The sequence below is a fragment of the Erythrolamprus reginae genome, chromosome 8 (assembly GCF_031021105.1).
Source record: "Erythrolamprus reginae isolate rEryReg1 chromosome 8, rEryReg1.hap1, whole genome shotgun sequence".
Taxonomy (NCBI): domain Eukaryota; kingdom Metazoa; phylum Chordata; class Lepidosauria; order Squamata; family Dipsadidae; genus Erythrolamprus; species Erythrolamprus reginae.
In genome coordinates, this window is record NC_091957.1 from 4056662 (window position 1) to 4084620 (window position 27959).

The 27959-nt window shown below is 43.3% G+C and overlaps 1 protein-coding gene across 1 annotated transcript; it reads right to left on the reverse strand.

Moving 5' to 3' along the window:
* LOC139170924 (discoidin domain-containing receptor 2-like) lies at positions 1-27926 on the reverse strand. Its single transcript, XM_070758540.1, has 17 exons — positions 27675-27926; positions 20971-21115; positions 19226-19328; positions 17762-17990; positions 16462-16609; positions 16223-16328; positions 15708-15894; positions 13161-13407; positions 11283-11387; positions 10993-11153; positions 8616-8811; positions 6486-6730; positions 6190-6311; positions 5072-5269; positions 3161-3395; positions 2474-2623; positions 1-1753 (listed from the first exon to the last, which is right to left on the reverse strand). The coding sequence occupies exons 2-17, from the start codon at positions 21035-21037 to the stop codon at positions 1604-1606; spliced, it is 2649 nt and encodes an 882-aa protein (XP_070614641.1). The 5' UTR covers positions 21038-21115; positions 27675-27926; the 3' UTR covers positions 1-1603.
* Between the last annotated feature and the right edge of the window lie 33 nt (positions 27927-27959).

Consider the following 27959-nt stretch of genomic DNA (forward strand, 5'->3'; position numbering starts at 1 on the left):
AAGCAACTGGTGTTTAAGAGATTTAAAATAAAGAAGGGAAGAAAGGCTGAAATTGAGATGTTCTATGGTAGGCTAAAAGTTCTTTGGCATCTTCACAACCTCAATACACCATCAGTCCGTTCGGGCTACCGAAGATTCATTTTGCCTTGATATTAATCACAGTGTTGGTTAAGCCTTCCTATGACAATGCCTGTTCCCCCCAAAGTAAATCCCTTCCACTTGGTTAATATCTTAGAAGGCTTTCCTATAGACCTTGACATTCATTTTTGTTTTGCTCTTCATAAAAGTAGTTAAATCCAGTGCAGAGAAACTTCAAATGTCTCTCCTTTCGGTGAATCGGCAGTCGCAAGTATCCACTGACGCCCCCAAATTTGATTGAAAGATAGAAAGGATAGTAGTTGGTGATCCAACAGAAAACAGGAACTAGAGATCTCACAGGATGCACTAAACATTGTGTTAGTATTCTGTCCAAACAATTGGATTGGTAACATATAAAGAAGCCAACAATGTATGGTTGTATGGTTTGATGTAATATAGCTTTAAAATGTATGCTATGTTCTAATTGGTTGTAGTATTGCAAGTTGCCATAAGAGGGAGCTAGAGGTCATGACTCATTCTCTCTGTTGTTTCCTTTCGGGTTGACTCTTTGACTTGATAAGTGATCTCTGTTATTCCGATGCTTTTGGAAGCTGCAATATCTTTGTTGAATGTATATGACAAAGATAAACTGGTAAGAAGATTATTGTACTTCTAGAGATTGACTGATTTGAACATGTATGACTTGAACTGTTTATTTGGACTGTTCTGTTTCTTAAAGTAAATACTATATGCACTTTAGTTTATCTGTATGTGTGACTGGATAATATCTACTGCATATCTACTGCAATACCTCGTTTCTATGCGCATGTTTTTGAAAATTCAAGAGTTGCTCTGCACTTCCCTCCTGAACCTTATTTAATCCTTTCACATATTTAAATGTTTCGATCATGTCCCCCCTTTCCCTTCTGTTCTTCAGACTATACAGATGGAATTCATGAAGTCTTTCCTGATCAGTTTTAGGCTTAAGACCTTCCACCATTTTTGGTGTCTAAGTGTCTTTCAGGAAAGGTGGACAGGTATCTCAAGAAGTTGAGTCTTCTAAAGAGATGGAATGTTATTTGTCTTTCATTCTGGAGACCGTGAATTTTGTTGAGGGCTAGGAAGGTGGCACAAAGCAGAGGAAGAAGATCTTCTCCATATTTCAAGAAAAGAAGGCAAAAAACAATATTCCATGAGATGTTTAGTTTCTCAGCTGTCTGGAACTCCGAATCATGCCTGAGAAAGGAGCAGCTTCCAAGAGGCCCCCGTGGAGAAGGCAATACAGAACATGGATCCTTCTCACCAAGGTGATGTAGTCACCTTAACTTGGGGCCTTGGCTTCTTCTCAGGATGGCCACCCAACCACATGACAAAGAGGCCCCGTCATGCCACCTCTCGAAGAGATCTCAAGACTTAACCCCTTTGGTGGTCCGTCTGACTTCACCTGGTCTTGTCCACAGGAAAAGAAGGAGTCAAACAGAGACCTTTGACCCAACGAGGGCAGTCTTTCAACAGTCCTGCCTTCTCATAAAGGTCCGATGCTTCCATCCATTTGTTCGATGAGAAAGAGATGGATTGCGTCGAAGGCGGGGCGGTCTTTGATATCACGACTCCAGCATTTCATCATCAAGGAAAACACAGGATTTGAACACAGAGGCGGCTGGGATAAGTAAGCCTGTGGACCAGAAAAGCAGAAGGAGGTCACAGAGGGATTTGGGAGTCATTCATTTTTCTTTTCATAGAACATAGAAACATAGAAGATTGACGGTAGAAAAAGACCTCATGGTCCATCTACTCTGCCCTTATACTATTTCCTGTATTTTATCTTAGGATGGATATATGTCTATCCCAGGCATGTTTAAATTCAGTGACTGTGGATTTACCAACCACGTCTGCTGGAAGTTTGTTCCAAGCATCTACTCCTCTTTCAGTCAAATAATATTTTCTCATGCTGCTTCTGATCTTTCCCCCAACTAACTTCAGATTGTGTCCCCTTGTTCTTGTGTTTCTTATTAAAAACACTTCCCTCCTGAACCTTATTTAATCCTTTCACATATTTAAATGTTTCGATCGTGTCCCCCCTTTCCCTTCTGTTCTTCAGACTATATAAATGGAATTCATGAAGTCTTTCCTGATACGTTTTAGGCTTAAGACTTCCACCATTTTTGTAGCCCGTCTTTGGACCCATTCAATTTGATCACTATCTTTTTGTAGGTGAGGTCTCCAGAACTGAGCACAGTATTCCAAATGGGGTCTCACCAACGCTCTTATAGGGTTGAAAGAGACCTTGGAGGTCTTCTAGTCTAACCTATATCACTCTGGACACTGTGGCTGTTCTTTTTCCAACAACCCAAGAAGGAGACCCAAGATAATTAATTGATTTGAGGTATCTTACCTGTCGGCCTTGATCTCGGAAGAATTCCCCCGTATTCTCAATGACCTCTTCATCGGAAAGCCAACTATAGGGCTGCTCTTTGCATAAGGTGTACATCTCCCACAATGTCACACCAAAGGCCCACACGTCACTGGCGGTGGTGAACTTTCCCTAAAGAAAAAACAACAGTCCCTGATTATTATGTTTGATGGAAAAGGAAAAGAAGAAAGGAGAAAAATGAGAAAGATGAGTAGAAGGAGGAGGAGATAGAGACAGGATGATGATGACAGATGGAGATGATTGAGAAGAAAAGTTAGAAGGTGAAGGAGGAGAAGATGGAATGAAGATGGTTGTTGTTGATGATGGTGGTGGTGGAGGAAGAGGAAGAGGAAAAGAAAGGAGAAAGGAAAGGAAGAGAAAGAGATGGAGCAGGATGACTATGTTTGAAGGAAAAGGAAAAGCCAGGAGAAGAATGAGAAAGATGAGTAGAAGAAGGAGGAGGAGAAAAGGAGATAGAGACAGGATGGTGATGGATGGATGGAGATGATTGAGAAGAAAAGTTAGAAGGTGTTGAAGGAGGAGAAGGCTAAGGGGAAGAAGAAGGTAGAGAAAGAGATTGAGATGAGTTGATAATGACCAATGAAGAAGGAAAAGAAAGGCGAAGGAGAAGAACACAATCTTAGTTGGTCTACAATTCCACCTTCTTACCAACAGAATGCTCTCCCAGGCCATCCAACGGATCGGTAACACAGCCCTGCCCTGTATCCGGTAATAATCGCCGCTGTACAGATTCCTGCTCATGCCAAAATCGGCAATCTTGATGGTGTAGTTATTTCCAACCAAGCAATTGCGTGTGGCCAAATCCCGGTGGACGAAGTTGAGGGACGCCAAGTATTTCATGCCGGAAGCAATCTGAGTTGCCATGAGTAAGAGATGGAGGTTGCTGAGGAAAGAAAGAAGAGACAACGCAAAGGATCAAGCAAAGGATCTCGAAGATCTCACTGACGTCTGTCTTCAATGCTATGGATTCTTCCATCAAGTAGATCTTCTCAGCTTTGCATAGACCTCCTGGTTTCTCGCACAGAGACAACCTAAACTTTGCATCCAAAATATCGGCTCTTAGTTGAAATGCAAACTTTATCACATCTCCCCAAAGTCCTTAGAAACCAATTATGAAGACCTTAATTAACCTTGGAAATTTTGGTATCAATGGATAAAGGAAGTCTATGCTAAGAGTTAGAAACGTGGAAATTAGTCCTACCAACTAGCCACAGATTAATAAGAAACTCTAAGTAACAGACGTCTTCAAAGAAAGAAAACACTGCAACGGGCTTTCTTGTAAGAAATATACATTGCTCAAACAAATAAAGGGGACACTTAAACAACACAATATAACTCCAAGTAAATCAAACTTCTGTGAAATCAAACGGTCCACTTAGGAAGCAACACTGATTGACCGTCAATTTCACCTGCTGTTGTGCACATACAACTTTGTACAGAACAAAGTATTCAGTGAGAATATTTCATTCATTCGGATCTAGGATGTGTTCCTTGAGTGTCGCCTTTATTTTTTTGAGCAATATACAAATAAATAAGATAATGAATTGCCACTGAGATAGATAAGTTAAAGAACCAATAGTATTACCGATATAATGGGTTTTTAGCCCTTTATTTTTTTTGGAGCAATATATTTTACTGTTCTTCTTACCAAAAAAGTGTGTCTTTAAATAAATGATCACTTTTACTCTATATCACAAACTCTTTAACTATTAACCAACATAACAAACCACCCACAATACTATCATACGACTACATGTAACTACTAAACAACTATTACAAGTACCACACACATGCAAGAGTGTATTTTACTTTTATATAGTTCCCAACCAATCAGGTTGCAACACAATTAGTAAACCTATGAGTACACACAAATTATTGCTTACAGCAGTCACCACTGTGGTTACAGACCATTTTTCCTGCATTGTAATATTATCTCAGGGCTGTACTTACTTCTGACAGTCAACAAGCAAACTAACCCTAACCAGGTGCTAATGATCTTCCCAGCTCTTACCACTTGCAAGCTCTTTCATTGTTACTCTCTGCTAATAGTATTTTCCAAGCCATGTCTTTGCAGTTTTTTTCCATTGCTCTAACTAGCTCCAAATGTTTCTTTCCAGCTCTAACCAGGTGCTAACAATGTTCCCGGCATTTACTGGCTTGCAAGCTCTTTCATTGTTACTCTCTGCGAAGAATGTTTTCCAAGCCCTAAATCTTTGCAGGATTTTTAAAATTGCTCTGCTTGCTCCAAATTTTTCCTTCCAGTCCTAACCAGGTTCTAACAATGTTCCTAGCTCTTACTGGCTTGCAAGCTTTTTCATTGTTACTCTCTCCAAATGTTTTTTTTTAAAGCTCTAACCAGGGGATAAAATAATGTGCTGAAACTGACCAGACTAAGGACGCTGGCCAGATGAATACCTGGTAAGCAGAGTCTTTTCTCTATTTTCCTCCCCAAAAACTAAGGTGCGTCTTATACTCTGAAAAATCCAGTATTTAGTTTTATCCCACCTTTATTGTTCTCGATTCTAGTTTGGGCCCACTCTTCCCCTTCCCCTCTGTCACCTGACACAAGGAACATTGCTGGAGCGTGTGAAAGTGCTTCTACTCTGCCGTTGCAGGAGGAATTGATGAAGGTCCCCGTTTTCCATGTATTCGGTGATCATGCAGAGCGGATCATCCTTCACGCACACCCCCAACAAACGGATGATATTTGGGTCGTTCAGCCGAGACATGATCTTGATCTCTTTTAGGAAATCATTCCTAGGAAGGGTAGAAGAAGAAGGATAGAGGGCCAAACGTAGAAAGTGTAGAAAAGCTGATAAGACATCATCCGGAGAGGGGCGGCATACAAATCTAATAAATAATAATTTAATTTAATTTAATTTAATTTAATTTAATTTAGTTTAGTTTAGTTTAGTTTAGTTTAATTTAATTTAATTTAATTTAATTTAATTAATTTAATTTAATTTAATTTAATTTAATAACTTAACTTAACTTAACTTAATTCAATTCAATTCAATTCAAGTAGTACCTCTACTTAAGAACTTAATTCATTCCGTGATCAGAAAAGTTTGTAAGTAGAAGCAATTTTTCCCATAGGAATCAATGTAAAAGTAGTGCAAACCCATTAGCTCGGAATTTGGGTGGGAGGAGGAGGAGGAAGAAGAGGAGGAAGGAAGAAGGTGAGGTGAAGGGAATAAAAAATATCCAAAATTTTAAGGCTTAAAAAAAAAAGAGGGACTCCGAGGCAGTGAGGAGGAGCACCCGCCTCCCATGCACCCGACATGAGGCTACCTCCCATACACTGCGCCAGAGAGAGAAACTCAGGGGGAATGGCAGGAAACTGGCCGGGCCTTCATGCCGCTCTCAAACTTCCTGGGAAATTTTTCTGGGCTCGGGTTCTTAAGTAGAAAATGGTTCTTGAGAAGAGGCAAAAAAAATCTTGAACACCTGGTTCTTATCTAGAAAAGTTCGTAAGTAGAGGAGTTCGTAGGTAGAGGTACCAGATTCTGGGAGTTGAAGTCCACAAGTCATAGAAGAGCCAACTTTGTCTACCCCTGACCTAGGACCATCTCTACATCTCCATACCATAGGATGATAGACAACAGTGAGCAAGAGAGACTGGCGTGAGATCTTCTCGGGTCTTTGAGAATTTTACCGATTCTGTCACTCAAGCTTACCTGGCTGTCTTGGTGACATCAGCTCTCAACATTTTCACAGCCACCAAAATTGTCCGGCTGGAACTTTCTGGAGAAGCACGGCCCAAGAATTCAGGAAGACCAACAGCTTCACAAAGGTGGACCTGTCCATGTGAAGAGCCAACCCATGAAAGCAACAATTAGGCTAAGCTACAAAATATCTGCAGAGTTCGACCTAACCAAATGGTGGACAGCCAATGATGTGCCTTACGTCTCCTTGGGTTAACTGATTTCTCACTGGGAAATAGGATCTGCTCACTTTACCACACTGCCCTCACCTCGCCAAATTGTCCTTCTCCCAACTTCTCCTTGAACTGCAACTGGTGCCGGGGAAACTCAGCGATGGAGATGTCCTTCTTGGTCAACGAATCAACAGTGATGGCCGGCACGGAGTATGTATTGTTTCCAGTCACCCCTTGCAAGTTAACGATGTCCGTCTCGGCGTAATGGGGAACGTTATTCTGGAATCCTTGGTGCGGGGTGCACTTTGTGACGTCGGGCTCCGCATAATCACCACTGCAGGCTGAAAGACCACGGGAGACAAAATGGGTTTATATCAAGACTTAATGTTGAGAAGAAATTTCTCAGAGATATAGAAAAATAGAAGATTGGTGGCAGAAAAAGACCTCCTGGTCCATCTAGTCTACCCTTAGACTATTTCCAGTCTTTTATATTAGGATGGATCTATGTTTATCCCAGGCATGTTTCAATTCAGTTCCTATGGATTGACCAACCACGTCTGCTGGAAGTTTGTTCCAGGCATCTACTCCACTTTCAGTCAAATAATATTTTCTCATGCTGCTTCTGATCTTTCCCCAACTAACCTCATGTTGTGTCCCCTTGTTCTTGGGTTCACTTTCCTATTAAAAACACTTCTCTCCTTAACCTTATTTAACCCTTTAACATATTTAAATGTTTTGATCGTGTGTCCCCCCCTTTTCCCTTCTGTCCTCCAAACCAGAGGTCTCCAACCTTGGCAACTTGATGAAGCGAGGTCTTCAAATCCCAGAATTCCTCAGCCATCTATGCTATGCATATGCCTTAGCTATGCTGCCTGGGAATTGAAGTCCATATCTCATAAAGTTGCCGAGGTTGGAGACCTCTGCTCCAAACTATACAGATTGAGTTCATGAAGTCTTTCCTGATAAGTTTTATGCTTAAGACCTTCGAACATTTTTGTAGCCCGTCTTTGGACCTGTTCAATTTGATCCATCACTCTTTCTAGGGGAGGTCTCCAGAACTGGTGAAAGACATAATCTGTCCCATTACACGTCAGAGAAAAGAGATCCATTCCTTCCTGCTGCTACATGGTCCTTGGTTGATGCCTGTTGATGTGCATTGCACAATTATTCATCCATCACCCCATCTCGACCTACTCATTAGTGGTGACTGTGGCCTCGCCCTGTGCAAATTACTCAAGGAAAAGGCTTGTAAAAAAAACCATTCTCCATGGGCAGCTTTCAATTAGAGCAAGATCTGCTCTTTGTCCATGCTTGCAAAGGATACCAATGGCCAAAGCAAGAAGAACCATGCTCTGGATCCCACAATCTGTCTCTTTGTTTATTAGATTTCTATGTCACCAGCAAAAACAAATACAAAATATGCAAGAAGTCTCACCTTTGCTGCCAACCTGCCTTCCCTTGAGGACCTGTATACTGCACGAGTCAAAAAGAGGGCGGGGAAAATATTTACTGACCCCTCACATCCTGGACACAAATTGTTTCAACTCCTACCCTCAAAACATCGCTACAGAGCACTGCACACCAAGACAACTAGACACAAGAACAGTTTTTTTTCCAAACACCATCACTCTACTAAACAAATAATTCCCTCAACACTGTCAGACTTTCTACTAAATCTGCACTTCTATTCTACTAGTTTTTCTCATCATTCCTTTCACCCATTTCCTCCCATGTTGACTGTATGACTGTAACTTGTTGCTTATATCCTAAGATTTTTATTAATATTGCTTCTTCATTGCTTATTTGGCCCCTATGACAATCATTAAGTGTCGTACCACATGATTCTTGACAAATGTATATTTTATTTTATGTACGCTGAGAGCATATGCACCAAGACAAATTCCTTGTGTGTCCAATCACACTTGGCCAATAAAATTCTATTCTATTCTATTCTAAAATTCTAAAAAGCATCAATTCTAAAAACAGATAAAGAATCTAACTTAATTCATCTTCTAAAACCCAATTGCACAGCTGCGTTCCAGACTACCTGCAGTCTCCGAACGTTCTTCAAAGGTAGCCCCATGTAGAGAGCATTGCAGTAGTCGAACCTTGAGGTGATAAGAGCATGATCACCAACTCAGGGACACACGCTCATCGCTTAAACCTCAACTCAAGCAGAAATGTATTGTTCAAACTCAGTTCAAGCCACAGTAGAAGCTTCCCTACCCGAATCTTCGGCGCTTTGAGATAACTCTGGCAGTTTCTGGAGGAGAGTGAGCGGCTGGTGGTATTCCAGATCCAAGGGGAAGACCCTCTCGTAAGTGGGGTTGGTCTGGTGGATCTGTGTCTGGCCATTGACAATTCTGGAGCTGTAGAAGGAGAGACGGACCGTGGCGTCTTCTTCCAGGATTCGCCGGGGAGCCTACAAAGATCATTTGAGAAGTAACCTTGTAATCAACAGCGAAGCACACGGGTTCTTTTGTTCTTTCTCCAAAGCTTGAGAAAGTTCTAGGTGTTCTGCCTAGACCACCCACTGATCAGAATAAAAAGTCCACATGCTGACGGGATAATACAGTGATACCTTGTCTTACGAACTTAATTGGTTCCGGGAGGAGGTTTGTAAGGTGAAAAGTTCGTAATACAAAACAATGTTTCCCATAGGAATCAATGGAAAACCGATTAATGCATGCAAGCCCAAAATTTACCCCTTTTTCAAGCCAAAGTGCCCGTTTTTGCACTGGTGGGATTCTCCTGAGGCTCCCCTCCAGGGGAATCCGCACCTCCGGACTTCCACGTTTTTGCGATACGGTAGGGAAATCCCAAGAGGGAAATCCCAGGATTGCAAAAACGGGCGCTCCGCTGGCAACGGAAGTCCGGAGGTGGGGTTTCCCAGCAAGGGAAACCTTAGCCAAATTGCACCATCGCAAAAACACAGAAGTCCGGAGGTGGAGTTTCGAGGACATCCGTGTTGTTGCGATGGCCTTCTCCAGGTCCCGTCGACTAAACAATGTCGTTTGGTGGGCCCCAGGGGAAGAGCCTTCCCTGTGGCGGCCCCGGCACTCTGGAACCAACTCCCCCCGGAGATTAGAATTGCTCCCACCCTCCCTGTCTTTCGTAAACTACTCAAGACTCATTTATACCACCAGGCATGGGGGAGTTGAGATATTCCTTCCCCCTAGGCCATTACAAGTTATGCATGGTATGTCTGTGTGTATGTTTGATTTTATAATAAGGGTTTTTAGTTGTTTTATTATTGGATTGTCACATGTTGTTTTTATCATTGTTGTTAGCCGCCCCGAGTCTACTGAGAGGGGCAGCATACAAATCCAATAAATTATTAATTATTATTATTATTATTATTCATGATTCATCAGGAAAGCAGGAACCGTAGGAATCCCGGCAGAGACGGTGAGCTCTTTCATCCTTGCACTGGAGCGGACCCCAACCTCTGCAGACTAGTCACAGATAGCAGCCGGGCTGGTCACAGACAGCGGGCAGGCCAGATGCAGCCTGCGGTCCGCCCCTTGCCCAGGTCTGGTCCATACACTAACTCAGGGGGCGCTACAGTCTCTAATTGATCCTCAGTTTCTGACCCCACATCGCTTTCAGACTCAGGTGACAAGAACCCTGGCCTACGATACCAATAAGCATCCTCAAAATCTTTAACCTATTTGGACAGGGAGTCATTGCTCCCAGTCACTCATGCCCTCATCACCTCGAGGTTCGATGACTGCAACGCTCTCTATATGGGGCTACCTTTGAAAAGTGTTCAGAAACTCCAGATTGTGCAGAACGCAGCTGCGAGAGCCATCGTGGGGCTTCCCAGATTCGCCCACGTATCTTCAACACTCCGTGGCCTGCATTGGCTGCCAATCAGTTTCCGGTCACAATTCAAAGTGTTGGTCATGACCTTTAAAGCTCTACATGGCATTGGACCAGAGTACCTCCGGAACCGCCTGCTACCGCACGAATCCCAGCAACCAATAAGGTCCCACAGAGTTGGCCTTCTCCGGGTCCCGTTGACTAAACAATGTCGTCTGGCGGGCCCCAGGGGAAGAGCCTTCTCTGTGGCGGCCCCAGACCGCTGGAATCAACTCCCCCCGGAGATTAGAACTGCCCCCACCCTCCTTGCCTTTCGTAAACTACCAAGACCCACCTATACCGCCAGGCATGGGGATTTGAGTCTTCGGAGAGGGGTGGCATACAAATCTAATAAATTAATATTATTATTATTATTATTATTATTATTATTATTATTATTATTATTATCTTCCCCCAGGCTCACTATTATTTATGTTTGGTATGTATGTGCTGTTTGGTTTTTAATTATGATAGGGTTTTTAGTTATTTTTAATATTAGATTTGTGCCATTATAATATTGTTTTTATCGTTGTTGTGAGCCGCCCCGAGTCTTCGGAGAGGGGTGGCATACAAATCTAATAAATTGAATTGAATTGAATTGAATTGAATTAACCATCTGAGCTGGATGTGGACCAGTCACAACACTAGTAGTTCAATTTATTTAATTATTCATTATATTTCTATGCTATCTCTATTTATTTATTTATTCATAGATTTCTCAATGAGGGTTGCACCATGGTACCGTCTCCCGACGCTTTTGAGCATACTGTCTCCACAGGATGGCGATGATGACGACCAAAAGGAGAAGGATGATGGCCACCAGACAGCTGATGAGACTGGAAGAGTTGGAGCCCTCAGCCTTCTGCTCGACCCTGGGACTGACGGACGCCGGGACGGTGTTGCCTGCAAAGAACGTTCACGGTTGATCAGTCCAAATCAATCTAGAATAGAAGAGTTGAAAATAGCTCGGGGGGTTTCCCAATCCACCACCCCTCCCTCTCCTCAGAGGAGGCCTAAATCATTTGTCCTTACCCAAAGCTTCCTGTGTAGTATTGGGTGTCTCTGATGGTGAAAACGACTCTGTGATGGGACTCCAGGCAGAAGTAACCAGGACTGGATCAGGAGTATCCATATTGACTACAAAATTGAAAGGAATAAAGGCATTATCTCAATTTATCAATTCTAGCCTGAGGCAATCTCCGAGTACAGTGTTCCCTCGATTTTCGCGGGGGATGCGTTCCGAGACCACCCACGAAAGTTGAATTTCCGTGAAGTAGAGATGCAGAAGTAAATACACCATTTTGGGCTATGGACAGTATCACAAGCCTTCCCTTAACACTTTAAACCCCTAAATTACCATTTCCCATCCCCTTAACAACCATTTACTCACCATTATTACTGGTACTCCCCATTGAATAAGACAATTAGTGATCCTGATATTTATAAACATAATTATTTATTAACAATATTTTTTTTGTTATTTATTTGCAAAAATTATTAGTTTGGCGATGACATATGATGTCATTGGGCGGGAAAAACCATGGTATAGAAAAAAACCCGCAAAGTATTTTTTAATTAATATTTTTTGAAAAACCGTGGTATAGGCCATTCGCGAAGTTCAAACCCGCGAAATATTTTTCTATCTCTCTTACTTGCTTCTTCTCTCCATGTCTCCTCTCTCTATTTCTATATCCATCAATCCATCCATCATATTTGTACACTGCTCAAAAAAAAATAAAGGGAACACTTAAACAACACAATATAACTCCAAGTCCATCAAACGTCTGTGAAATCAAACTGTCCACTTAGGAAGCAACACAGATTGACAATCAATTTCACCTGCTGTTGTGCACATACAACTTTGTACAGAACCAAGTATTCAATGCGAATATTTCCTTCATTCAGATCTAGGATGGGGTCTTTGAGGGTCCCCTTTATTTTTTTTGAGCAGTATATAAATAAATAAGATAATGAATTAACACTGAGATAGATAAGTTAAAGAACCAATAGTATTACCGATATAATGGATTTTTAGCCCTTTATTGTTTTTTGGAGCAATATAACACTTAAAGAACACTGCATCTGAATGAATGAAATATTCTCATTGAATATTTTCTCTCTTTTTTTCTCTCTCCCTTTTCTCCCCTTCTATCCTTTCTCTTCCCACATTACTGTTGGATTATCAAATATTACAGCTATAAGATACTTAATTAAGAACTCTGAATACGAAATATTTACATATGGACAAATACCCAAAATGTATATACAATAATATATATAAGCTGTGATATAACAATATTGTTTATCCCACTCCCCTCCCACTTTTCTTTTCTGTATTCCCATCCCCCTTTCCCCCTGTTTTATTCCTTTTTGTATAAATTAATAAAGTATATTAAAAAAAAGAAAGAAATATTCTCATTGAATACTTTGTTCTGTCCAAAGTTGAATGTGCACCACAGCAGGTGAAATTGATTGTCCATCCGTGTTGCTTCCTAAGCGGACAGTTTGATTTCACAGAAGTTTGGTGGACTTGGAGTTATATTGTGTTTTTTAAATGTTCCCTTTATTTTTTTTGAGCAGCGTATATATGTGTGTGTATGTGTGTAGGTCTTGGCATATTTGGGTTTCTTCCCGTGTAAGTTTCAGAGAATCCTGGCGATGTTTCAACGAGGTCCTACTCTTCATCTTCTAAGATTTATCTAAGATTTATCAACTGATTTATCTACTCCCATTTGAAGGCTTTCGAACTGCTAGGCTGGCAGGAGCTGGTGCAAGGAATGGGAATTCACCCTGTCATGCGGTGCTCGGTCCTGGAACCTGGGCTCTTGGCTTTCTAGCCGACAAGACTAGCGTCTTAACCACCATGCCTCCTTGCAAATCAAGCCCATTGGTTGATGCCTGGGTGCTCACCGGATTGAAAAGAGACCTCGCTGATCATCATCCAGGTATCGGCGAAGTAGAAATGGCAACGAATGGCTTTGCCAATGTGGTGGTTCAAGGGAACGGTGACGAATCGGGCGCTGGGATTCTTGTCATCCAAAACGGTGTCCAGTCCCACAGGCTGAGGGTCCCACTCGGCGGCCCCCTGTGGCTTGAAGAGACACTCCACCCTCTCGAAGATCTTCACCCCTCTGGAAAACATGTTGTTGCAATGGACCTGTGGTCGTGCGGCAGTGGGGAAAGAAAACAATGGCAGCCATCAGATAACCATGTTGGCTTTCCGTTGCAGGGAGTGGTACGTCCCACTGAAATACAGGTGTTGGTCATCACCTATAAAGCCCTACATGGCTTAGGGCCAGACTATCTTCAGGAGCGTCTTCTGCCCAAAGGGTCAGCCTTCTCCAAGTCCCGTTGACTAAGCATCGGTTGGTGGGGCCGCAGGGGAGGGCCTCCTTTGTGTTGGCCCCGGCTCTCTGGAACTAACTACCTCCTGAGATCCCTACTGTCCCCACCTTACTGGCTTTCCAGAAAGGCTTAAAGGCCTGGCTGTACCAGCAGGCCTGGGGGCCGTGATTAATTGATACACCTTTAAATCCGGCCACAATAAGATTATATGACTGTATGAATTGGGTTTTATATTAGGTTTTTTAAAATATTGTTTTTATACTGTTTTTTAGTTGCTGTAAGTCGCCCAGATTCCTTCGGGAGTTGGGCAGCATACAAATTTAATAAGTAAGTAAGTAAGTAAGTAAGTAAGTAAGTAAGTAAGTAAGTAAGTAAGTAAGTAAGTAAGTAAATACCATATTTTTCAGAGTATAAGAAACAGTGGAGTATAAGATGTACCTTAGTTTTGGGGGAGGAAAATAGGGGGGGGGATCTGCCTACCAGATATTCACCTGGTTAGTGTCCTTAGTCTGGTCAGATTCAGCACATTATTTTATCCCCTGGTAATGTTGTGGTTGGCTCTGCCCCAGCTCCTGCCCAAGGGAATGTCACAGGCCTGTGTTATTGCCGACAGAATCAGTTCAGAGTTTAGTTTCCTCGGATGAAGAAGAAGGTGGGAGTGACTTGGAAGAGGGGGGCTTGGCACACAGCCCAGGCAGTCAATCTCCCTTATCTTCCATTGATTCGGATGAAGACGTCTTGGACCCATGCAAGCACAGAATTATGCGTACAAGAGACCAAGTAAGGACATATTACAGGAGATAAGAGAGGCCACCTGTGTTTGGTTGGGGCTCCAGTAATTAGGGCTGCTGCTATAAATAGCAGCGTGTGGGTTTGGCCATTGTGGAAGAGAATCTGACCACAATTCTTCAGGAATTGTGTCTTGCAGTTTTGATTTTTCACGCCTTTGAAACCAAAGCAGAGCAATGTGTGTGTGTGTTTCTCACTTCGGTGGAAGAAGAAGGGGTGTGAAGTTTCTTCACAGCTGCTAGCTAAGTACTTAATGACTGCTTAAGGGAAATTGTATAGACTACCCGGTTATTTTGGGACGAGTGCTCTTTGCAATACAAAAAGAGTGCTTAGTTTATTTTGAATTTTGAATTTTGTGATGAAGAACATTGTTTTGAATTTTCAAACGTGTGTGTGTGTCTGAAATTTGTACCCTTGAATTTTTGGGAGGCTCCTACCAGAGAGCCCGGCAGAACAGGTTAGGGCTTAAAAAAAACTTATTCAGAGAGAGTAACAATGAAAGAGCTTGCAAGCTGCTAAGAGCTGTGAACATCATTAGCACTTGGTCAGGGCTGGAAAAAAACATTCTGAGTAAGTAAAGCAATGAAAAAAAAACCCTGCACAGACATAGGGGCTTGGAAAGCATTCTTTGCAGAGAGTAACAATGAAAGTTTGCAAGCTGCTAAGAGCTGGGAACATCGCTAGCACCTGGTGAGGGCTGGAAAGAAACTTACTTGGAGCAAGTTAGAGGAATGGGGAAAAAATCCCTGCAAAGACTTAGGGCTTGGAAAACATTCTTCGCAGAGAGAAACAATGAAAGAACCTGCAAGGTAAGAGCTGGGAAGATCGTTTGCAGGTAGTTAGGGCTGGGGGGGGGAAAGCTACATTCAGAGTATAAGACGCTCCCTAATTATCAGCCTCTTTTAGGGAGGAAAAAAGTGTGTCTTATACATTGAAAAATACAATAAATAAATAGGTAGATAAATAAGTAAATAAGTAAACAAGTAAACAAGTAAACAACTAAAGTAAATAAGTAAGTAAGTAAGTAAATAAGTAAATAAGTAAATAAGTAAATAAGTAAATAAGTAAATAAGTAAATAAGTAAATAAGTAAATAAGTAAATAAGTAAATAAGTAAATAAGTAAATAAGTAAATAAGTAAATAAGTAAATAAGTAAATAAGTAAATAAGTAAATAAGTAAATAAGTAAATAAGTAAATAAGTAAATAAGTAAACAAACAAATAAATATCGATAGGCTAAATGTTAACCTGGGGAGGTTGCTTAGTCCACCTGGCATTGCAGAGAGGCAAGCCTCCAAAATGTCCCACCAGGAAAAGGTTCTACCTTCATGGAGGTGAAGTTCCTCTGGTGATCAAACTGGAACTCCATCTCCACAGCGCCATTCCGGAAGCTGTCATTCCGCCAGCCGATGTAATCGTAGCCCGGCCACACGCGGTATTGGTGGCTCTTGGTGAAATCGTCCAGTCCCAGAACACCATCTGTAAGCTGGCCCAGCCCACCCTGGAGGAACCTGTCACAAGAGTCAGAAGGATTGGTGGAGATGCTATCTAGGCATTGGGTATTCTTCTGCCCATTGAAGGGCTACAAAATATTTTACTACCACGCTGTGGGCGTGGCTTATTTTGGGGGTGTGGCTTCCAGCCATGTGACCAGGTGGGAGTGGCTTGATGATCATGTGACTGGGAGTGGCTTAAATGTCATGTGACTGGCTTAAAGGTGGCCAACTTGACGTCACTCACGTCAAGGGTTTGGGTTAGGCTGCCTGGCCTCTCCTCGCCTCAAAGAGATACAATTTCCCTATCTATTTACTCTTACTGAACATCGTGGCTCCGTCTTACTTTCGTTCCTGGTGACCGTCGTAGATTGAGTCGTTTAGATAAACGATAGGATTGCCAAAATCCATCATGGTTTCTCCTTCGGGCATGCTGTAGGACTCCAAGCCATCTAGGAAAGGAGACAGTTAAACATCAGAAAAAGGACACGATTCTGCAACCCAACAAAACTGACAGAGACTTCAAAGGATCATCAGAATTGCAGAAAAAAACAAATTACTGTCAACCTGCCTTCCATTCCTTACCAGACCAGACGCAACCGTAGAGTTCCACTCTCATGCAGACGGTCATGGGCTGCTCCGTCACTGGAATGACACGGATGTAGCGGGCGATGACAGGTGGGCGAAGATCTTTCAACACGACCTCGTAGGTGTCTGTGTTGCCTTGGATCACCTGGAAGGGATTTGGCCATCTTTAGAGGCACTGGACCTGGAGAATTGTGAGTCTTGAGAAGGAGAAGCCCATAGGGGTCGCTTTGAGTCTACCTGGCTGGGACAGTCTAGCTGGAAACATGTGAGAAGGTTGGAGAAGGCTACTGCAAAGATCTCAAGCAAGGAACGGGCCCACTGAGAACTTGATCATGAATGAATTGGGGAGGGAAGTCCTTAAGTACATTTTAATAATTATTATTATTATAACAACAGAGTTGGAAGGGACCTTGGAGGTCTTCTAGCCCAACCCTACATTACTTCAGATAGATGGTTATCCAACATCTGCTTAAAAACTTCCAGTGTTGGAGCATTCACAACTTCTGGTGGCAAGCTGTTCCACTGATTAATTGTTATAATTGTCAGGAAATTTCTCCTTAGTTCTAGGTTGTTTCTCTGCTTGTTTAGTTTCCACTCATTGCTTTTGTTCTACCCTCAGGTGCTTTGGAGAATAGCTTGAATCTATAGGAACACTGCTATCATGTCTCCCCTGGTCTTTCTTTTCATTAAACTAGCCATGTCGTCAGGTATAACAAGCAGGAAGAGGGAGATTGTGATCCCCCTGTATACGCTGGTGAGACCACATTTGGAATACTGTGTTCAGTTCTGGAGACTTCACCTACAAAAAGAGATGGATCAAATTGAACGGGTCCAAAGACGGGCTACAAAAATGGTGGAAGGTCTTAAGCATAAAACTCATCAGGAAAGACTTCGTGAACTCCATCTGTATAGTCGGGAGGACAGAAGGGACATGATCAAAGCATTTAAATATGTGAAAGGGTTAAATAAGTTTCAGGAGGGAAGTGTTTCTAATAGGAAAGCTGAACCCAAGAAAAAGGGGGCACAATCTGAGGTGAGTTGGGGGAAAAGATCAGAAGCAACGTGAGAAAATATTGACTGAAAGAGTAGTAGATGCTTGGAACAAACTTCCAGCAGACGTTGTTGGTAAATCCACAGTCACTGAATTTAAACATGCCTGGGATAAACATAGATCCACCCTAAGATAAAATACAGGAACATAGTATAAGGCCAGACTAGATGGACCAGGAGGCCTTTTTCTGCCGTCAATCTTATATGTCTCTATGTGTCATCTGCAAAAATTTCCTGTCTCACCTACCTGCCTGTTTTGGCGATCCTTCCAAGCGAGCCACCGTTCGCCGTTGCGGCTGTAATTGATCCGATAGGCGCGGGCGAACTCCTTCCCCGTGGCTCGGGCGTGGCGGCCTTGGGTCCCCACCAAGGTGATGAAGTAGAGTTTGTGAAGGTCGATCTGAAGAAACTGCACATCTTCCGGTTCCAGGAGTCCCGCCGGGCACCAGGCTCCATCGCCCTCTTCCCTGAGCAAACTGAACCCGCGAGGGGCAGAAATAGAGGCAGGTGAAACAGTAGAACCCATCACTCCAAAAAGACCAGATCGACAAACTTTATAGACACAAATGACGAGAGAGAGATTCTCCATCGGACCAGTTCTTTAGAACCAGTAGCGGAGATTTGCCGCCACTCGCCGGATCAGCAATGACGACCGGCGGTCCATGCTCCCGAATCGGTTCTCTGGTTGCCACAGCTTGCCAAAAAACCCACTCTACACATGTGCAAAGGCTTCTGTGCATGCGCAGAGATTCATTTCTGGGTTTTTCATACGACATGTTGTGGTCGCGCTTCTGTCGCGATGCGAACCGGGTACGGAAGGTAAGTGGAAGCCACCCCTGGGCCCAAAATACCGTATTTTTGGACTATAAGACGCACCGGAGTATAAGGCGCACCTTTGTTGGAAGAAAATAAGGATGGGGGAATTCTGCCTGCCAGCATTCATCTGGCTGGCGTCCTTAGCAAACATCTTGGAACGGGTATATTAGCCTTGCAAAGCTCCATCTGAGAGGCTGTTTTCAGCTTTGCAAAACTCATTTCCAAGGCTCCTTTTTTAGCTTTGCAAAGCTCCATTTGAAGGGTTGTTTTCATCCTTGCAAAGCTCTATTTGAGATGCTGTTTTCAACCTTTTAAAGCTCCGTTTGAGAGGCTGTTTTTAGCCTCCAAAAGCTCCGTTTGAGAGGCCAAGTGGGGCTCCATTCAGTGTATAAGACACACCCAGATTTCCACCCTCTTTTAGGAGGGAAAAGGGCACATCTTATACTCCGAAAAATACAGTACAGTGTTCCCTCGCTTTTCGCGGGGGGTGCGTTCTGAGACCGCCCGCAAAAGTTGAATTTCCGCGAAGTAGAGATGCGGAAGTAAATACACTATTTTTGGCTATGAACAGCATCACAAGCCTTCCTTTAACACTTTAAACCCCTAAATTGCAATTTCCCATTCCCTTAGCAACCATTCAGATTATTACTCACCATGTTTATTTATTAAAGTTTATTTTAAAAAATATTTATTAAAGGCAGACGAAAGTTTGGCGATGACATATGATGTCATCGGGTGGGAAAAACCGTAGTATAGGGAAAAAACCTGCAAAGTATTTTTTAATTAATATTTTTGAAAAACCGTGGTATAGACTTTCCGCGAAGTTCGAACCCACGAAAATCGAGGGAACACTGTATATTGTACCAAGTCCAACTTTGGAAGAAATTCCACGCACCGGGCATACTGGGGTCCAGTTGAATCATACCACTGACTGGAAGCAGTAATGTCTTCGTCTCTGATGGTTCCTTCGTACATCCCCAAAGGGTACCGACAAATTGCTGAGAAAGGGGAGAGAGGAAGAGAAGGGCACAAGGTTTGCAGTGGGGGGAAAAGGGCAAAGACCCCCTTCATCAAAGCCCTTGAAAACTCCGCGACAAATAGTTTGTTCCCTGCCTTGAAGCTCACTGCTTATTTTCTCAGCTTGGTTTTTCTTTTTTAAATTTAATTTTTAAAAGAGTTTTTTCTTCTTCTAACAAATCAACCCATCAGTGTGTCCTCTGGGCAGATTTTATTTGAACCTGTGCAGAATTGCACGAGTGGACATGCGTGAAACGTCACAGTGTGAACCGATGGTGAAAGTAAGTGGACCCCACCTCTGCTGCATATGTCTAGCCAACTGAGTTAACCAAATTCAGCAGGGGTTGGGTTTAAACCATTTGTGACAACGTTAAGGGTTCCGGGCTGATTCCTCCCTTGACTCCACCCGCCTGTTCTCCTCCAAATGGTGGAGACCAGTAAACTTTGCCGTACGACCACAAGCAAGCTCAAAATTTCCACCAGAAAGCGAAACAATTTGTGAATTCTGATGTCTACGTTTCCTAAATTTATGGGACGAATGCTTTACGTCTTGCATCATCAACATTGCAAAACTTAAAACTGTAACTGATGGACTGGGTAGAAATAGAACGGGAAACATTTAACATTAGAGAAACACCTTTCAGCTGTGGCGAGGGGGGCGTTCGCCCAGGTTCGCCTGGTGCACCAGTTGCTGCCCTATTTGGACCGGGAGTCACTGCTCACAGTCACTCATGCCCTCATCACCTCGAGGCTTGACTACTGTAATGCTCTCTACATGGGGCTACCTTTGAAGAGTGTTCAGAAACTTCATTTCGTGCAGAATGCAGCTGCGAGAGCAATCATGGACTTCTCTAAGTATGCCCATATTACTCCAACACTCCGCAGTCTGCATTGGTTGCCGATCAGTTTCCGGTCACAATTCAAAGTGTTGGTTATGACCTATAAAGCCCTTCATGGCACCGGACCATATTATCTCAGGGACCGCCTTCTGCCGCACTAATCCCAGCGACCAGTTAGGTCCCACAGAGTGGGTCTTCTCCCGGTCCCGTCAACTAAACAATGCCGCTTGGCGGGACCCAGGGGAAGAGCCTTCTCTGTGGCAGCCCCGGCCCTCTGGAACCAACTCCCCCTAGAGATTAGAACTGCCCCCACCCTCTTTGCCTTTCGTAAGCTACTTAAAACCCACCTCTGCCATCAGGCATGGGGGAACTGAGATACTCTTTCCCCCTAGGCCTTTACAATTTTTATTTATTTTATTATTATTTATTTATTATTTAGATTTGTATGCCGCCCCTCTCCGAGGACTGTTTTGCATGGTATGTCTGTTTGTATGTTTGGTTTTTATATTAATGGGTTTTAATCGTTTTTACTATTGGATTATTTTGTATACTGTTTTATTATTGTTGTTAGCCGCCCCGAGTCTCCAGAGAGGGGCGGCATACCAATCCAATAAATCAAATCAAATCAAATCAAATTGAAAAAATGGCATCCACCCATAAAAGGTGTACCCATTTTTTGTGGAGACTTAAAACTGTAACTGATGAACTGGGTAGAAATGGAATGGGAGACATTTAAGGTTGAATGGAAGCGAGGGATGTTTCCATTTACCTATGAGGTTCATACCTGGATTGACTTCAGACCCCGAACATGTTGAAAATCCAGCCAAGAGCAGAAGAGATAAGCAGAACATCCTTAGCTAAGGTAACCTTGGAATGGGTACCCTCCGTTGGACAGTTTGACGGGTCCTTAGTCACTGCCATTCATGATTCTGAAGAAACAGAGAAGGAACTTGATTAGAACTAGATGGTCAGGTTCTAGATCAGATGTCAAACACCAGGAGAATCAGCAGACCCAGGCGGTTCACATGGGTTCAAAGATTTATTGTGAACTTAAAGTTTCTACATGAATCTGAAGTACTAACAGTCAAAGAGTTGTAAACCTAATCCTACGTAGCTTCTGCTCAGGCAATCTCACACTACTTACAATAGCTTACAAAACTTTTGCCAGACCCATCCTCGAATACAGCTCATCTGTTTGGAACCCATATCACATCTCAGACATTAACACCCTTGAAAATGTCCAAAGATACTTCACCAGAAGAGCCCTTCACTCCTCCACTCGAAACAGAATCCCCTACGAGACTAGACTTTCAATCCTGGGCCTAGAAAGCTTAGAACTAAGACGCCTTAAACAAGATCTAAGTATTGCCCACAAGATCATATGCTGCAACGTCCTGCCTGTCGGCGACTACTTCAGCTTCAACCACAACAACACAAGAGTATACAACAGATTTAAACTTAATATTAACCGCTCCAAACTTGACTGTAAAAAATATGACTTCAGTAACCGAGTTGTCGAAGCGTGGAGCTCATTACCTGACTCCATAGTGTCATCCCCAAACCCCCAACACTTTACCCTTAGATTATCTACGGTTGACCTATACAGATTCCTAAGAGGTCAGTAAGGGGTGAGTACAAGTGCACTAGAGTGCCTTCCGTCCCCTGTCCTATTGCTCTCCTATATCTCCTATACCTTTCTTCTATTCCTATATCTCTTCTTCTATTCTTTCATTGATATGTTCTATTACTATACCTTCTTTTCTATTATTTCTTAGATATATTTTACTATGAGTATCTCCTCTATAACCTTCATCATGTATTTTACTATGTGTATATAGATATATACCCACTAAAACCCTCATTGCGTATTGGACAAAATAAATAAATAAAAAGCAAGGTGGCGGTTGATAAGGAATTCACATTGTGGTGGACTGACCGCACGAAGGGATTCATAGGCCGTCCACATGGGTATAAAGATTTATTGTAAGCTTAGGGTTTCTTTTAAAAAAAAAATATTGGTTATTTATAAAAAATAAAAATAATTTATAATTATAATTTATTATAGTTTATAATAAAAATAATAATTTTTATTGGAATATATTTATAAGCAAACACAAACAAACTACATAGAAATACAGAAATAAAGTATAAATACAATGTATATAGAAATAAAATATAATTGCATTGTATATAAAGTAATCTCTATTGTATCAGAAATGTAACACAAAACAAACAAACCACACAAAGTGTCAACTAATGAGATGACTGTCATTTGAGTTGACTGCCTAAATATAGAGCATATTCTTCTTCTCTATTTTTATTGATTTGATATTTGCCTTATCCATTCCGTACTAGTTATGAAATGAAAAAGAGTATTGAATTGAATTTAGGGTTTCTACATGAATCTGAAATACTAACAGTCAAAGCAACTTGGCGGTCAATAAGGAATTCACGGTGGGCTGGACTGAGGTCTCTTGAGGGCACGAAGGGTCTCATAGGCAGTTCAAATGACAAGTCCTCGGAGAGTGGCAGCATACAAATCCAATAGATAGATAGACAGACAGACAGACAGACAGACAGAAAGACAGACAGATAGATAGATAGTGTTCTGTCGGGCTCTTTGGTAGAATCCTCCCAAAAATTCACAGGTACAAATTTCAGACACACAGATGTTTGAAAATTCAAAACAATGTTCTTTATAATGAAAATTCACTTAAACCAAGCCCTCTTTTGGGATAGCAAAGAGCACTCGTCTCCAAACAAACTGGTAATTTGTACAAGTCCCTTATCAGTTCTGTGATACTTAGCTTGCAGCTGTGAGGCAATTCACAGTCCTTCTTCTTTCACAAAGTGACACACACTTTGCTCTGGTTTAGTTTCAAAGCGGGGAAAAATCAGCACACAAAAGGTCCAAGTCAGTAAAGCAGTCACGAAACACAAGGATCAGATAATCCTCCACAATGGCCAAACCCACAGGCTGCTATTTATAGCAGCCTCACTAATGACCCCAGCCCCACCCAACCACAGGTGGCCTCATTTTCTTTGATAATAATAATCTCTCTGTTGTTGCTGCCTATGCATCGCTCTCCGCATGCGTGGCTGTATCATTAACTCTTGTTCCGAATCCAAGGAGGAGCTAGATAATTGATCTCCTTCTGAGCTGTCTGCCCCACTCTCCTCCCTGTCACTCATGTCTTTTTGGTCAGAGGAGCCTTTATCATCAGATTCCACCAGGGGCAAAACAGGCCTGCAGCATGTGGATGTCTCCCCCACACCCACAGTCCCTGGGGCAGGAGCTGGGCCAGAGCTAACCACAACACCTTGAGTCCTTCGGGATTCGGCAGCAAAGAAGTCGAATGAATAAATAAATAAAAGAAAAGAAAGAAAGAAAGAACCCACCCACTTCCCCGCCCTCGAAAATCATATCCTGGAGGAGATTAATTTTCCACTTCCTTCCACCCTCCCCGGTCGGTGCTTCTAAACACAATGGAATTCCTTGGCGCTCCTGGGCGTGCGAGTCCGCGCTTCCAAACTTCCATCCCCACCAAGCTTGCAAGGTGCAAAGCAAAGAGTCCAATCCTAGCTTTCCTTTAAGCAGAAAAGCGTTAAAAATTTTGCCGTGGGTCGGGCGGGTGTGTGTGTGTGTGTGTGTGTGTGTGTGTGTTTGTAGGGCCGGGCGGTTTCTGCCGCTAATTGCTAACAGCTGCGAGAAGTGTATATTTGAAAACCATACTACAAGGAGAACGGCGGTGGTGATAGCAGAAGGCAAGCGAGCAGGGTTTGGCCAAGGTCACACAACACACACACACACCATACCATACACACTCTGCTCTGACCTGGAGAAAACTTCAACCTTCTTCCATTGCAAGGGGAGAGAAGGACCACCTGCTTTTGAGGTCCCTGGCAAGGGTTTCCGGCTCTAATCTGCCCTGCGTGTGCCACGTTCTCTCGCCTGCTTCACACACACGTCGGATTTGCTCGTATTTCTGCGCCTCCTCCCCGTCCCGTCCCATCCCCGTCTCAAGTCCTGCTCAGAGAAATATCTCTGGAAGGCAGTAGAACCCCACCATCTGCCTGCCTTCTGCTTCCCCCTTCAAGCCTTTGCGGGCTAAACGAGACCCGTGCCCCATCTGTGCTTCTCTGCCTCCAACTTTGAGGAAGGGGCTGCCTTGGAGGCTTTGTCCTGCCCCTTGGATTTCCCCCCCCCCTTCTTTCTTTCTTTCTTTCTCTCTCTCTCTCTTTCCTTCCTTCTTCTTCTTCTTCTTCCTTCTTCCCTCCTCCTTCCCTCCTCCTCCTCCTCTTCTTCTTCTTCTTCCTTCTTCCTTCTTCCTTCTTCCCTCCTCTTTCTTCCCTCCTCCTCCTCTTCTTCTTCTTCTTCCTTCTTCCTTCTTCCCTCCTCCTCCTCCTCCTCTTCTTCTTCTTGCTCCTCCTCCTCCTCCTTCTTCTTCCTTCTTCTTCTTCTTCTTCCCCCTCCTTCTTCTTCTGATTCTCCTTCTCCTTCTTCTTCTTCTTCTTCTCCTTCTTCTTCTTCCTCTCCTTCTCCTTAAGTTCCAGCTTCTCCCAAGGAAGAATATTTCAGCTGGCTCTGCCTTACGGGAGCAACAGAATTGGAAGGAGCCTCGGAGGTCTTAGCAATAGCATTTATACACCGCTTCCTAGTGCTTTTACAGCCCTCTCCAAGCGGTTTACAGAATCAGCCTCTTGCCCTCAACAATCTGGGTCCTCATTTGAAGGAAGGAAGGAAGGAAGGAAGGAAGGAAGGAAGGAAGGAAGGAAGGAAGGAAGGAAGGAAGGAATCAGCGGTTTACAGAATCAGCTTCTTGCCCCCAACAATCTGGGTCTTCATTTTACCCACCTCGGAAGGATGGAAGGCTGAGTCCACCTGGAGCCGGTGGTGAGATTTGAACCGCTGAACTACAGCTAGCAGTTAGCGGAAGCAGCCTGCAGTGTTGCACTCTAACCACTGCGCCACCCCATCTCATAAATAGATAGATAGATAGATAGATAGATAGATAGATAGATAGGTAGGTAGGTAGGTAGGTAGGTAGGTAGGTAGGTAGGTAGGTAGTCCCCTCATAATCTTTTTTGCTCTTCTCTACACTCTTTCTAGAGTCTAAAAATCCCTTTTGCATCGTGGCAACCCAAACTGAATGCAGTATTCCAAGTGTGGCCTTCAAGGCCTTGTATAGTGGTATTAACCCTTCACGTGATCTTGATTCTATCCCTCTGTTGATGCAGCCTAGAACTGTGTTGGCTTTTTTGGCAGCTGTCTCCAATTTAAATGGTTGTCAACTAAGACTCCAAGATCCCTCTCACTGTTACTACGGTTGAGTTTAGTTTCCCCCCATTGCTTCTTGTCCTACCCTCAGGTGCTTTGGAGAATAGCTGGACTCCCTCTTCTTTGTGGCAAGCCCTGAGATATCAGAAGGCTGCTATCTTGTCTCCCCGGGTCCTTCTTTTCATTAAACTAGACATTTACCCAGTTCCTGCAAACGTTCTTCACCTTTGTTGCTCTTCTGCAGTATAGCTGCACTCTATACAGGGAGAAATGCTTTCCCCTTCCATGCCTAAAATTGTGAAAACTTCTCATCCTGTGACCTTGGGTGACCTCCCCCTACTGGGTCAAGAAAGCAAAAAGGGTGTGTGAGGATGACTTTATCTGGGCCTCCATGAACCAGACATTAATTTCTCAATCCTTTGTGAGCCTTTGCAGAATGGTGCAGAGTTAGCACAAAACCTCCTCTTCTCAGCCAAGAGGAACACAACCACAGCCTCTCCTGACCCACGACCACACTGATGTTGTGGGGGTTGTGATTGCTCTTAGCTAGAAGGCAACAAGGGAGCTGTGGCCCTGTCTGTGGGTGGAGGGGTTGGACCATGGAACTGGGGGAAGTTGAAGCTGTTCTTTCTCTTTCTTGTGAGTTTTCAGCCTTTTTCAATTTTATATCTATCTATCTATCCATCCATCCACCCACCCACCCATCCACCCATCCATCTATCGTCTGTCTGTCTGTCTGCCTATCTACCTACCTACCTACTATCATCCATCTATCTATCTATCTATCTATCTATCTATCCATCCATCCATCCATCCATCGTCTGTCTGCCTGTCTATCTGTCTGTCTATCAGCTATCTATGTATCTATGTATCTATCTATCTATCTATCTATCTATCATCTATCTACCTATCCTTCTATCTATCTATCATCTATCTACCTATCCTTCTATCTATCTATCTATCTATCTATCTATCTATCTATCTATCTATCTACCTATCTATCTAACTATCTAACTATCTATCTATCATCTTTATCATATTTCTTTCCCTCTATCCATCCATGTATCATTTCTATCCTTTCTTTCTTTCTTTCCTTCTTTCTTTCTTTCTATGTCTTTCTCTCTGTGTCTTTCTTTTTCTTTCCCTTTCTCTTTCTTTCTGTCTTTTTCTATCTCTTTCTCTTTCACTTGCTCTCTCTCTCTCTCTCTCTCTCATCAAGCATCTCTGCCTCCAACTGAACCAAGGGCACTTTTTGGTCTTTCAAATTTTTTAAAAAAACACGGATACTCTGTCCCTCTTCCAGGCTAGAAGGGAGCCAAGAAAAAGGCAGCCACTCTTCCTTCCTGTAAGCCAGGAACAAAAGAGAGGCAGCTGTGTACCCTTCCGGCTACCCTGGGCCATGCCTCCTGCCTTCCCCTACGATGCCCCATGGGGCAAAGATCTCAAAAACATGGTTTCCAAACTCTCCTTTCCTAGCTCTGCCTTCCTTTCCCTTTGGAGGGGAGGGAGGGGGGAGGGGTGGGCAGGCCTCAAGTCCCCGGAAGAGGAGTGAGTGGCTGAATTGGACAAAGCCAAGGGAAAAAAGTATGTTAGGGAGTTGGAGAGAGAAGAGGAGAGGGGAGGGGAGAGGAGATTAGAGAAGAGAAGAGAAGGAAAATGAGAAAGGGAAAGAAAAAAGACAGAAAGGGGGGAGGGAGGGATGGAAGAAAGTAAGGAGAAGAGAAAAAGAAAAGAAACAAAGAGGGAAGAAGGGAAATAAAGAAAGGAAGAAAGGGAGAGAGAGAGAGAGAAAAGAAATAGAGAGAGAAAAGCAAGGAAGGAAAGAAAGAAAGAGAAAGAAAGAAAGAAGAAAGGAAGGAAGGAAAGAAAAAGAAGGAAGGAAGGAAGAGAAAGAAAGAAAGAAAAAGAAGGAAAGAAGAAAGGAAGGAAAGGAAGAAAGGAAGAAAGAAAGAGAAGGAAAGAAGGAAGGAAAGAAAGAAAGAGGAGGAAAAAAGGAAAGAAGGACAGAAAGAAGGAAGGATGGAAGGAAGGAAAGAAAAAAGAGAAAGAAAGAAAGAGAGAGAAGGAAAAAAGAAAGGAAGGAAAGAAAGAAAGAAAGAGGAAGAAGGTGGGAGGGAGAAGGAAGGAAGGAAGGAAGGAGAGAAAGAAAGAAAGAAAGAAAGAAAGAAAGAAAGAAAGATAGCCCACCCCCCTCGTGCCACAGGCCTTACCTCCCCGGCCGCCTTAGCCGTCCTGCCACCCGGTCCATGGTGGGGTGAGGGAGCCTCAGGCGCTTGAGTTCCATGGATCCAGCCGGGCTCCTTTCCCCACCATCCCTTCTCGGGGAGGGGCCCGAGCAACTTCGCCAGCGGTGCTGAAAAGTTGTCGGCCGAGGTCCACAGTTGTTGCTCCTGGCTGCTCCGTCCCTCCGCCACGGGCCCTGGAGACTCTTCTCCCTTCTTCTATGTCACTCCGGTTCCTATGGCAACCCCTGACGGAGCAGATGTGCATGTGTG